Source organism: Calypte anna, chromosome 5, assembly GCF_003957555.1.
Source record: "Calypte anna isolate BGI_N300 chromosome 5, bCalAnn1_v1.p, whole genome shotgun sequence".
NCBI lineage: Eukaryota > Metazoa > Chordata > Aves > Apodiformes > Trochilidae > Calypte > Calypte anna.
The window spans coordinates 9,313,395-9,327,296 of record NC_044250.1 but is presented as its reverse complement, the minus strand read 5'-3'; the positions used below and the strand labels follow the sequence as shown (position 1 = coordinate 9,327,296).

Sequence of the window (13,902 nt, the reverse complement as noted above, 5' to 3'; positions counted from 1 at the left end):
GTGGCCTTATCCATTAATATATTCAGGAATTCCTCTGCTTCCTAAAAAAAATAATCACTTTCACTAACAATATTTAACCTTAATGTTGAGGTTAGCCACTAAGATATTCTCTCTAAGATATTTTTCTACAGTAATCTGTATGTTTTCTACAATATACTTAGAAGAGTATCTTTAACCATTTGTAAATATATATTTTTCCACATAACATGTAAGAAGTGACTTCTTTGGGAACACTGAAATTTAAGGAAGAAATTATAATTTTGACAGTACTGTTTTCCATTTCATGACCCAATAAACAAAGTCTCAGGTTTGAATACTGTTTTTACTTTTCACGTGTATGTACCATCTTATTACAACTTACTTTATCAAAGTTTTGCATCTGTTCTCTGTTTGTAAACCAAGATTCCTTGTCCTGACTGGGCTGAATGACAAACACTTCATAATCTGCAAACATTTGTGTAAACCGATTGGCAAAAATTTCACGTATTTGAATGTTGAGCTGGTAGATCTTGAATTCTTCTTCATCACACTGAATTTTAAGATCCTTTTTGCTACTGGTCTCCTCTCGCACCTCCAACTAAGAAAAAAGTAAGGTAAAAAAAAAAGATTGGATCCCTATAGCAAACACATTATACACAAGAAAATTTATATTATATAAAATGAGAAAGAAAGATACCTACAGAAATTGGAATCCTGAAATTCCAATCAAACCAATTCCAATCAAACTGGAATTGAAATTCCAATTTCAGGATTACATGGATGCCAGTTTCAGATATTTAAATCATAAGAAAGTGCTGCAAATTGAGACTAAATCTTCAAGTCAAGAAAAATGAAGCAAGATGTATTTTTAAAACACATTCTATTAGCAATGAAACACTTGGCTGATAGCCAAAGCTATCCCTAGATGTTATGGTATTATATCCTACTTCCCCTTTCCCCCAAACTTCTCCTTGTCTCTACAGATGTACACGAGGTTGGTGAACATGTTAACATAAAGTTGTTTCTAGTGAAGACAGAAAAAACTGAGTCTTTGGACCCTGACTTCAGACCACATGCAACTGCAGGTCAGGAGAGATTTCAGACAATTTCATAACTTACCTTTTCTAGACTCACACCTGTTCTTTTAACAAGTGCTTGGAGTCTTGCAATGGTCTCATTTTCCTTTAGCAGCTCATAGGAGTTCAAAGGTGAACCTGCTATGTTCCCATTTCTTTTATCAGAAACCAGGTCGCACGCTCTGAGGCTCTTCATCTTGGAGGCACTTTCACTGCAGTGAAGGTTTCCCTCAGGTGGAATTCCAAAAGCCATTAGTATCTCTGAAATTTCCTGAATGAACTCAAGTTTATTTGGGAACTGGGGCAAGTCTTCTGGTAGCTCGATGAAATGGTTGTCTACATCCACAAAGCACAGGTTAGCCTGGGATTTAATTTAGACCAGAACACCATTACAACATCACTAAGCATGAGGGTCACATTTTACTCATTTTTGAGTTATGTGCTTACAAAAGATTCAAATAGATTTGCATTTGTTTATTTTGGAAAATAGACTTGCCCCAACCATAACTGAACTGTTTGGTGGGCTTTGAGGAAAACAGCATCAGGCCTACATTTCCAGGAGGTGTTTACTATTTCCTTGTCCACAAGATACAGAAGAGATTGTAGCATATACTAAGTACAGATGTGCAACTTTTTTTTTTTTTTACACACATACAGCTAGATTGTAACTACCAGATACTTGCAACACCATTGTATACCCTGTATATGTAAGCAGGTGACTGCCTGTTGCTCAGATTATTGGTCAGCTCTCTAAGAGATTTGGTGAATTCCACTGTAAAAGCTGTAACTGATATTGCAAAAGCAGCAATAAAATTAAGAACTTGAGAACCAAGGCAATTCCTTGAAAAAGTTTGTTTCCAAAGGCAAAAATAAATTGAACTAGTTTGAATTATTTTCCTGTTCCGTTCTTTGTGTCACCATCAAAAATAGACAAAGGGGGAAATAAATAAATAAACAAATAAGTAAATAAATAAATAAACTAATAACAACAAAACCACCACCATCTATGGGGCTTACACATCTTAAAAGGATTTAATTCAACCTATATTTGGTGAAGTGGGGTTCCACTTTAGACTTCTGCATTGTTAAATCTCTAAACAAATGGTTTTCTAACATATTTCACAGCACGAATGACAAGAATCACATTCATTTGTGAAATCTGCTTGGAAAGTTAATTATACAGTAGAAACATTGCTTTTGTGTAGAAGGATTTCAGTTTTTCTTCACTGCAGAATTTATATGGACTGTCATTTACCTTTCCTTATAAAATATCCCTTCACTCAGATGAGGGGGTACTTCCAACCTAGCTTCATCACATTAGTCTAAGATGAGTACATTGATCCAAAAGTTTTAATTATTTTATTCCTGCTATTTGTTCAGTCGTATGGTTTCTGGAAGCAGCAGAGTTGAGTGAGCTCTGAATAGCTCCCAGTTCTGCATGTAAGCCTCTAGGGATAGATTTATCATCGTTGTCTATTTTTAATTTTTGTGTGTGTAAAAAGACAATGGCAACATGTGAAAGTAGAGGTACAATTGTATGAGCACCCTTAAGTTACTCACTTGGTATTCAGGTCTCTAGAAGTCAAAAGTTTTTACTTGTTGCTGAGGTATCAGTTTTTTGACCAAGATAAATCCTGAAGTAGTTACACACCACTTTTAAGGCAGATTCTTACAAGAGAGGACACATAACTTCATCACACAATGAAGTTACTCTCCCGAGGAGTTGCACTAAGAAACAAGGCTGTCACTTCCTAACTCAAAAAACTTCATTTTCCCAAAAACTTTTATAATCACAAATTATGGGGTGTCCAGATGGAAGTCTTACAAACTTTAGGAATGTGGATGCAAGTAAGTCCATGTTCCTGTATCTGATGCCAAAGCCTGATCCCCTGAGACCAACAGAACCACCTTCCACCGTCCGGCTCAGTGGGGTCTGGACTACACACAACAATACCAAAGCCAGAGGACAATTGCAATTCTTTAGTCTGACCTCAAGTACAATAGGGGCCAAACCCCTACAACATATCCAGCAATGCCTGCATCAAGCCCATATCCTTCCTTTCAGCTCTGTTAAAAAATACAGAAGGAAATGATCTAGGGTCTCACAAAAGGATGCCTGAGGAGGAACTACTATTCACTAATAATGAGTAAGCTCCCCACCCCACTGACTTTCTAGAGAAAAAATATGCTTTATTTTAAACAGTAATACATAATTACATGGTATGCAAATAGATGCCTGCAACAATACAGAACAGTCAGTTCTGAAAGCATAATCACCACTACTTGAATTCTCTGTGTAGCACAGGTGCTCAAACTATAGGTTGCATGCAGGTTTTCACATCCTCTCCTAGACAGATTCAAATGTGGCTCTATGTTAAGGCTTCCACTTGAACACAGCACTAAAAAAATAGAAACCATTCATTTCCAGCATTTTTACATCACTTGTCACTTTTGTGCATTAGGTCCCAACCTTGCAAATAACCAACCAGCACACTTACCACACAGAAAACATGGATATGCAAATTTATGCATACACAGCTGGCTTGTGGAAAATGTGTTTACAGTGGTCCTACTCTCCAAATGATGCCCCTGTGTCATTCCTGTAAGCAAACAGTGACCTTTTGCACTTTTTCTAAGCACTACTGTTCCTTCTATCAACCCAGAATTTGTGACTAAGAACAACTTATAACTGCAGCTTTCAGAAACATGGATTCAAGCCCTCAAGTGGCAGTTTAACACTGAAGGACATGAACATATAAAACTGAAATCTGTCAATAAATTTGCAATATTATCAAGGATCTATCACACCAGCAAACAGCCTGAGAATGCATACAAAGCAGTGATTATCTTGCAAAATAATTAGCTTGGTCAATCTGGTCTAAATGTGTTGGTAGAGAAAAGAAAGCTTTTTAAGAGATATCTTCTAAAACAAAATACAAAAATAAAACCCCACTGATTTTGTTATGTTTTAGCATTGAATAACATCTTTTTAATGGTTAAAATAAAAATATTGAAAATATATATCTATCTAAAACTAGGAGGGAAGTGGATTTCAGCATTTTTAATCTTTCAACTTTTATAAAAGAAAAAGCTATTGCCAAAGACCCTTGGGATCACTCAATTAAAAGCAAGGTTTTTAATGAGATACTTCTGTTTGATTTAACTAGTGCTAGAAGACTCAGTGTTGTTTATATTCACTTGTAATAACTTAAGTTTCCACCATAATCCTGCATTACAGAGTGGTGAGATACACACACAAATCCAGTGGCATGAAGTGGCCCAGATTTACTTGCTTGTTAAAAATATATTGCTATACCACTGCAAAAGTTTCTTTATACAGAAATTGAAAGACACTAAAAAAAAAACAATCTTACTTTAGTACTTGCTGGGTTTGTGATCTGCAAAAATACTATTTTAACCGCTTTTTTTGATCAACTTTACTGATAAAAAACCCACACTTCTGCCACCATCATCTGAAACAGCTACATGTTCTTCCCTCCCCCTTTGATTTCTGCAGCACCTTATTCTACCAACACTTCTCCCAAGCCCCCTCCTGCTCTTCTGGGTTCCTTACAAGGCTCTGATGCAGCTACCAGTGAAACCAGCCCAGTGAAACCAGAAAGAGCCCTCAGCAAAGCAGCAATACATATAAGAACAAGCTTAACTTTACATGCACTGGATAACCAGTACATGTAAAAAACTTAACCCTACAATAAGCCTTTTCTACAATTTTACTGGACAACAGTCAGGCCTTCAAGCCCTTAGTGAACTTCAATGAATTCTCTAAATTTGTCTTACATTTTGTAAAAGGTAGTAAATCAAAGCAATAGATTGTTTTCAAGGCAAGAATATACATTACTTTGTTATTAATTATGCAAGGGCAAAAAAGAGAGGGAGAAAAGAAGGAAATCAAGAGATCAAATACTTTAGTTTCACATAAAAAACATCATTTGAACAGAAACTTGAGAGGAAAAACAAAAACTATTGGCATATGGATCTAAGAAAAAGAGCAATGTTGGCATGGTGACCAGACTGGAGGTACACAAAAATATCTTGTCTTTAATTTCACATGGCTTATTTAAGGTTTTGTTGTGTTGCAGCACTGCCTGCTAATGTAAAAAAAACCAAACACCACAAAACCCTCTGCCTGCCACACTCCTACTTTGCCATTAATATAAATGATAATAGATGAAAACAGACAACCAGAGAAAACAGCAGAGATTAGAGAGTGCTACCAATGCCTGTAAGTAGGGTGTTTCCTATGGTTTACCCAGTCCCTCTCCTGTAAAGTTACACACCTATGAGTAAGCAGACTTCAGAGCTGTGTTGTTCCATAGCTATTGGAAGAGATGTTCATCAGTTCTGGGCTCCGTGGATTTATGAAGAATAAATACACAAATATCCCTCTCCTAACTAGGTTTGTCTTTAAGAATAGAATGAGCTTATCTTAAAACAGGGAATGTTTAAAACAGAATAGATTATAAATTCAAACATATTTTTAAAAGTACAATCTATGCTTGAAGGTGATGAAATGATTATATATTATTTCAAATGACTACAGGATATAAGAAACCTATGACCAGGCTGAACTACTTCAAAAGCTCATGTATGTCACATACCCAGAAGGCAGTGATTTGTTGACAGGAAACCAGAAGGAGTCAAATCATTTTACCTTGTTTTAAATTTTAATAATGTTAAATTTTCACTGCTTATTGGGGCAAATTAAAAAAAAAAAAATGCTCTGCAAGCACGTGCTTCCCATAGGGCTACCTGATAGAGGTGTCCAGCTTCTTGAATAGAGCCAGCCAGGCCATACTGTAACACTCAGCATTTTCTGTATACAAGAGCAAACAAACCACTCAATGGTGCTCGATGAGAGAAGTCATTCTGATGACTGATAGAAATGCCTCAGGAGGCAGCCAGACAGCAGTCACCCAACATACTTCCATGGCTGGTTACTGGCACCTGCAGACATTCCCTTTGCTACCTCAGGTAGTGCTCAATGACTCTTGGTCCCCTGATCCTCACAAGCAGCTCTTAAACACTATTGGCATGTCCCTAAAAAGAGTATTTGTGAACAGTGGGATAAAGTAATAAAAATAACCTCTAAGCAGTCTGAATGTAGACCCAGCCCCATGTAGGAAGTGCAAGACCTTCACAAACTGCTGCTCCTTTACACACTGGCTACTGTCAACAGAGCCTCACCACAAGGGAGGACTTCCTGAGCACCAGTTTGCTCACACAGTTGCTGACATTTCACTGCAGACAGAAGTATGCAATCTCAAAGAAAATTTCAAATAGTTCTGGTGCAGACACCTGACAAGCTGGGTCCATGTATGCCATCCCCAAATCAGAAATGCAGTGCAGGGAAACTCAGCCTAATCTCAGGCAGCCAAGAGCCAGCCCAAGTACAGCTTAGTGCTTTGATCACTCAGCACCAAGCAGAAACAGCTCAATGGCCTTTTACACACAGCTAGTGAATTCACACTGTACTTTGCTACAATTTCTAGTACTACAGGGCTAAGATTTGCAGCACAAAAGTGTTCCTTCTGTAACGCCACTGCATCAATACCTGTAAAATTACAGTTTAAATGTATTGGGGCAATTACATTTTCCAAAATGGCAGTTTATATATCTGTATCAGCAGTTTTATTGAGCATCTCCAAAAAATAAAGTAAGAGATACCACAAGTCAGAGCCAACAATGGCTATTACAGTTGGCACTAGTGTCACTTCCCTCAGAGTCACATAAAATATTTAATCTAACAAGGCAAGCTCCTCTCACCTCTTGAGGAAGTTCCAATTTAGACCTGTCATCCAGCCCATTAGAGTGCAATCCCATGAGGTAAGGGACAGGAGCATCTAGAAAATGAAGGAGGGATGCTGGAAGGATAGGAACATACACATGCTGCCACTGAAATGGAAACATTAGTGCTGTGATGGTCTCTGCCACAGTCATCAGTCTCTGATAATCTGAAAAAGATCAAGAAGAAGAATATTTCTCAAAAAGTTTTCAAGTAAATTAATCTAAATTAAAGACATGTGAGTTTGCTTTAAAACAGAAACCACAAACCCTTGTACTAGCTGAGCAGCATCTTAATGAAAACCCAGACTTGTACACTCAAGCACATTTTGCTGGAACAACAAAGAGAGCTCAACACAAAGTAGGTCATTCTACAAGTCACATGGAAATGAGCAAACTGAATCTTGGTATGCCTTAAGACACCCTCTGTTACCTATACCAGGGTTACCAGAACACTAGTTTAAGGAAGCAGTCCTGTAATCAGCTAAGAAACACATGGGAAATCATTTATTTTCTCTATGCTTATGGATTTCTATGGAAGTCTTGGATTGCTTATGGATTTCTATGGAAGTCTTGGATGAAACCCAAGACATCTGGTATCTCTCATGTAAACATTTTTAAAAGAGTGTTTAAATCTCTCTAAAGCATGCTGTATAGTAGCCAACCCAACAATGCAACTAAAATAACTGTGTAGAAAATAAAAAGGATCAGCTTTGTTTATCCTTTGGATAAGGTTGGATTTGATGATGTTTTGGTTTTTCAACCAAAGCAATTCTGTGATTTGCAACATGTGACTGAAGTGTTGATTCAAGGTAAAAATTCATCTCCTTCTAGAATTTAACTGCAGTGCTAAATGCACTGGAGCAACTTACACACCAGAGATTTTTTTCTGCAGCAGTGGCTAAAGCAGTCAGCACTGCAGTATGCTGGGCCAAGACCTCACCCTCCTGTTTTAGACTGCAAAACCAACTTTAATGTTTTTTGATATCTATACACCAGAAAGGAGGAGGCAACACCAGATTAATTCAGAGTGTGTGGTCTAATACAAGCGCCAAAATATTTAGAATGCTCTCAAGCTGCCAGGCTGGAAAGAGTATAAAATAAGTTCACAGAACTAAAGACAATTCCTAATTTTAGTCCAGCTGTAATGATACTGCAACAATATTCAACTCCATCAAAGAAACATGGGGGGCAAGGCGTAGAATAGGAAAAAAATCAGTATTCTTCATCTGTATGTTGAGGTGCTGGGCACCTTCTCCTAAGCTGCTCATAAAACTACAGACACTATGAAACTGGAAAAGACACTCGAATGCACAGCTTCAGATGTTGAGGTTTTACTACAGACAAGTTTGGAGATATTCACAAAGTATATGGATGTACCAGAAAGATGGACTACTTGACAGGATTGAGCTTCTCCTTAACCTGAATGAGAGAAGGAGGAGCAAAAAATATATACAAAGTCCCTATAGATACATAGTGTGCAATGCAATTGAGGCACCAGAATAAAGCACTGCCTGGAGAGTTTCCTTTAGTCAGACCTCTTCATAGCAGAAAGCAGGGTATAAACCAAACATTTTTCAATAATCTTTTTCTGATCACAGACTTTCCACATCCTTAGACAAAACATACAGTTTTTAATTGGGTCTTTTGCTTCAGAAAAACTAACTGCAATGAGAGAGACACAGTTACATGTGGTTAGGAGAAGCAGTGGGTCAAAGTACTTCCTTACTGGTGTTCAGTCCTGAGTCTGTAAAGCAGATTAAAGATGCCTGCACCAACCAGCAAGTGTCCTAAATCACTGGAGGCATAAGAAGAAAACATCCTGTGCAAGAGATTAGAGCTGGGCAACATGGGACTAATACTGCAAAGAAATGCAACTAGTACTTTAAACCTCCAGAGTGAACATTATTTTAAGCAAGTGAAAGAAGATGGGAAGAACTTATTCAAAAACAAAGTGGAAAAAAAATCCCAAACCTTTATATTTTATTTAAAAATGGCAGCAGACAGCAAATACTCAGGAAATAAAAACTGTTCAGAATCACAGTCTGCAGCAGTGATGCATCATATTTCTCTTTTTACTGCTTTAGCTGTTTAGAAAATCTTCTCCAAGCATATTTCACAGCCATCTTAAGTCAGAGCACATTTCTCACAAGAGCTCCAAGTGCTCTACAGAGATAAGGATTAAGTCTATTTTACAGATATAAGAGCAATATAAATTGCAGGAATGCAAACCAACTCCTGCAGAATAATCTGGTGAGGGCTCTACTGAAGGTCTTCAGAACCACTGTACCGGAGTTCCTGGGCACTGGCTCAGCACCATGAGCACCTTCAGACTGCTCTCTGTCTTACAGGCACCTGCATTCCTCTAACACTTCCCCAAATGGGAGACAACTCTCCCAAGAAGGCAAATCAAGGAACTAATCCCCTACATTTGGCTTGCTCTGGATCAGATCATCCAGGGGGTAATCACACAGCACCTACAGGATGGACAGGGGATCAGACCCAGCTAGCATAGGTTTAGGAAGAGCAGGTCCTGTCTGACCAACCTGATTTCCTTTATGATCTGGTGACCTGCCTGGGGAAGGCTATGGATGTGGTCTACCTGGACTTCAGCAAAGCCTTTGACACTGGCTCCCATAGCATTCTCCTGAAAAAGCTATCAGCCCACTCTGTGCTGGGTTTGGAACTGGTTGGAGGGCTGGGCCCAGAGTGGTGGTGAACAGAGCTGCATTCAACTGGCAGCCAGGATCAGTGTTGGACCCAGGAAAAAATTCTTTACAGAGAGGGTGATCAGACACTGGAATGGGCTACCCAGGGAGGTGATGGATTCTCTATCCCTGGAGGTTTTAAAAAAGAGATTGATGTAGCACTCAGTGCCATGGTCTGGTAACCACAGTGGTAGTGGATTAAGGGTTGGACTTGATGATCTCAGAGGTCCTTTCCAACCCAGATGGTTCTGTGAAAACAGAGTTTGTGCCAATATAGTGGGACAAAAGAAGAATTTCCAGAAGCATAAAGTCAGAAATAGGTCCAAGGACTCTTAAAGCAAAACACATTCATTGCCAAGTGAAGTTACTCCTATTCCAAGGGCAGACTACAACTTATGGTGCTAAATAATTTGTTTCAAACAGTATTGCATCTAGCAAAGCTCCCAAAGAGTTTGGCTTGTTGTTTTGTTTTTAAATGTAAATCTTACAAACAAGCACTCTGATCCTTAGATGTGCTATTCTAAATCTAAACCCATCAAATGAGTACCACAATCTCATCTGATTTAGGAGAACATGAAATGATCCCAACTACCTAAACTGTCATAGGTTTGAGCACCAAGTGTTTGAACAAGCCCAAAAGACATTAAAAAAAAAATCAGATTTATGGTTATCCTGAAGGACAACCTAGACCTCACACTACTACACATCCAAGAACATAAGTTATACGTTCAAAACCTCAATCTATTTCTGATTCAATTTAGAAGTGAGTGAACTATCACCTGTCTCTACATTCCACATTCCTTGTTTTACAAACAACAACAAAAAAGACATGTCTTGTGCATACTCCAATTTAAAAAATAAAATTTAAAAAAAAAATCTACAAAGCCCACAAAAACCTTTACAAACCAAAACAAATCAAAATAAGGAACCTGATAAGTAAAGGTACATACAATCAGAACCTCAAGTCAGAAGCTCAATTTTCCTACTGATACTATCCATTTAAGCAAAGCAAGTAAGAAAATTGTTTTAGACAAGTAATTATTTCCTGGCATGTTGAAGAAAACAGAATATCATGGTCAGAAAATACAAAAACAGAGGTTACAGGAAGGAAAAGTTGAATTTCAAGAACCTCAAAATACTTCAAACTCCCGTTTAAAGTAATACAAATAATAAAGCACATGCATATCCAAAGTATTTTAGGAAAGAGTCCCACTTGGTGTTGACACCACCAGCTCTATGCAGTAACTTATTAAGTCACTAGAAGCTTTGAAAGTATTCTGAGTGAATACCTGCAAACTGCACCAAAGGGTTTAAGAAAAAACAGCAGGAAAAAAGTGGCAGAGATTAGATCCCTCAGAAAACACTTAAATCTGAGGCTCAAAGAACAATGGTTGCTTTTACTAGAAGGCACTGCCACAGCTAGTTCACCAAAGGTGAGGGCCAAAAGTGAGCAAACAAATAACTAAAATTATTTTTCTACTGAAAGAACACTTTTCAGCCAGATAGGAGAGACCTTGACAGAGTGAGACAAGGCACTTCCAGTAAGGTGCAACACATCCCAGCTCAGCCAAAGCCTGGGATGAGGTGGGGAAACAGTGGACAGAAGCCACCAAGATCCAAGCTCAGATACCCTCAGCTGCATGGATCCCTTTGAATTCCATATGTCCATGCGTGCAAAAAAGAATCTCAAGTGTTCCAGAGCTATTTTAAGCTTCTTTAATTAGCCACTGATCAGACACTTGGAAAGAGCCCAAGAAAAAAGTTAAAACTATTTATATGACTTGGAAAGAAAACCCAGAATACAGAAAAACTAGTCCAGAAGCAAGCCAACTTCCAGCCCAGGAGAAAAGAGCACTTAAAATGTGATGGCCTTAAAGAGACGAGGGAACACTGTTCCAGTATGGCACTGCACACACTGCTTTTCCTGTGGATGTCCACAGGAGGTATCCAGCACAACTACAAACCAACTGGGCTGCACTCTTCTTCACATGGAAGACCTGACATTTGAATTTTCCACTGGTGGAACACAGCTATCCAGAGAAACAAACACTCCTTAACCCAATTCAGGAGAAACTAAAAAAGAAGTCTGTCTGCTAGGAAAATATTTCTAGATCTTCTATTAACAAAGTACAGTAAGTTTTTGTTCCTGTGTTTGACTTACTGTAGAGCTTTCCTCTGGTAGCTAATCACATGTAAACTGTGACATAACAGTCTGCTGCCATTATACACTTTTAATCACCTTGACTATACACCCAAAATCCACCTTTGGCTTAAGTCCATACACACAAATGTCTGTATTTCATGCTTGGTGACTGTTGCTAATAACTGCAGGTTATATTTTATAAATTGCTACCATTTGTATAATACACATTTCAGTGACAGCTCAGCAGAAATACCAAAAACTTTATTAAATAATTGTATTTAAAGATTTAAAATTCAAGAAATTCAAGAAATTCAAGTTGTGCTAGTACAACTACAGATAAGAAAACAAAAACCAAGTACTCACGCTGTGAATAAAGCAGTATCTGAAATTCCAAGAGGGCACAGGTAAAGAGTTGAACCACGTTTTCTACTCCAAGCAATTCAAAAACTTCTTTAACTGGAAAATCAAATAATGGTAGTTCACTGGTGCTTGGCCTCTGGCAGATAATTGGTCCATAAACACCCGAAAATTTTAAAGATCTTCCTGCTGGAGGAAGAGGAACCTCATAGAGAATATTGTAGATGTAGCTTTCTAAAGGTAGAGGTGGTGGCTGAGGTGAAGTCACTGCTTGGTGAAGTTGTTCTAGCACTTTCTTACAAGCTTTCATGAAAGACATTGGGGTAATCAGACAAATACACTTTGAGACATAGAGTGTGTCTCTGCTGATGTCATAGGAGTTAAAACGCTGTAGCTTTGAAACAGAAGTGCCATTGCAGTCTCCAGTGCTGCTGCAGCTATCTTTGTCATTTGTGGGTGGAGTATGAATAATGTCATATTCAGCATTGTGCATATGATACAATGTCTGCATTGCACTGCAGATCTGTTTGCTTGTAACCTCCTCAAAAAATGTGAGAGAAAATCCAAATGTCCGTGAGCCATCTTCACGAGTAATAATAAAAGAGTGGAACTGAGGTTCTCTGGAATCTGCTTGTGTCTTGAAAGCAAGCCCTTTAGGCATACACAGCTGTAAGAAAAGGGGAGAAGGGAAACAGCATCAATTAAAACACTATTTTCTCTCTCTCTGCCTCTAGAAGCATTGGAGAGAATAGGATTTAGATCCCAGAGACTGCCCCCGCATTTCACTTAAATTCTATTAAGTGTCACATCTCTGTACAATACAGTAACCTGCATCTAAATCAGAAAAACTAAAGGAATAGATTAAAAAGTGCTGTATGTAGTTTCTATTGAAACTCACAACTATTTTGTTACTAATCTCAAGAGGAATTAAATAACAGAATACAAATTCAGATAAAGTATTCTGGTCACCAAGACCAGAAACCTAACAGGGAAAAGTATTATATTTCATCTAAATAAAGAAACCACATTGCACTCTATAAATTGAAAAATCACACAAAAAAAGATTCATTGATTGTAGCATGATTTCTTTCTCTATCTGTTCTCTACAGTGTCACAAAACCATTGTAAAATAACAAAAAACTCTCCTAGGGACTTGTAAGTTTTAAATTAGTGTCCTTTCAAAAATATCCCAGTTAATTTAAAAGGCCTTTTGAGCCTGCAAAATTTAGAGAAATTAATTATCATCAATTGTATTACAGGACTTCACACTTCTTTGTTAAAAAAAAAACCAACCCAAAACACAGATTAATGCCTTCAATTAATAAGGCAAGTTTTTGTCTTAAAAACAAAGCCATTAAGTGATACTGACCATTCCCACTGCATCCTGATCAAAAGGGTTCCATTCAACATTCTCAGGATAGCGAGCAAGAACTTTGGATTTAAATGTGCGTCTTAATGGAGTCTGTTCAAAGTTTTCCCCTGCAGGTAAATAAAAAAACAACACAGTAGTAAATACTTCATTCACTTTTTAATCTCAAATTAGGCCAAAAAGCAGGACATCAGCAAGTAGATGTGAGGGTAAGTGAAATAAGCACGCACTCCACTCCTTTTTAAGAGAAACAGAAAAGGCAAGACAGTTGGTTAGCACATAATCAGACTGCAGATATTGGCAAGAATTAGCACTGTAACATTTCTATGCCATGAAGTATCTGTGCTTTCCTTAAATGTGACAATCAGTGTCATGACAGCAATTCTCTAAGCTGCTCTTCAGGTATTTCAGATTCTTGTTAGAGCACAGCTAAAGCTCAGGGTCAATTTGTTACTGAAGAAAAGCACA

The 13,902-nt window shown here is 37.9% G+C and overlaps 1 protein-coding gene across 2 annotated transcripts in view; it reads right to left on the bottom strand.

Moving 5' to 3' along the window:
• DENND5A (DENN domain containing 5A) overlaps positions 1–13,902 on the bottom strand; it is a 53,092-nt gene that overhangs the window by 23,453 nt on the left and 15,737 nt on the right. For both annotated transcript variants that reach the window (XM_030451132.1, XM_030451131.1), the window contains exons 3-7: positions 13,435–13,544; positions 12,072–12,732; positions 6,840–7,027; positions 1,099–1,416; positions 362–577 (exon numbers count right to left, since the gene is read on the bottom strand). In XM_030451132.1, coding sequence (XP_030306992.1) covers positions 362–577; positions 1,099–1,416; positions 6,840–7,027; positions 12,072–12,732; positions 13,435–13,544 — 1,493 coding nt within the window. The remainder of the gene's footprint in view (positions 1–361; positions 578–1,098; positions 1,417–6,839; positions 7,028–12,071; positions 12,733–13,434; positions 13,545–13,902) is intronic.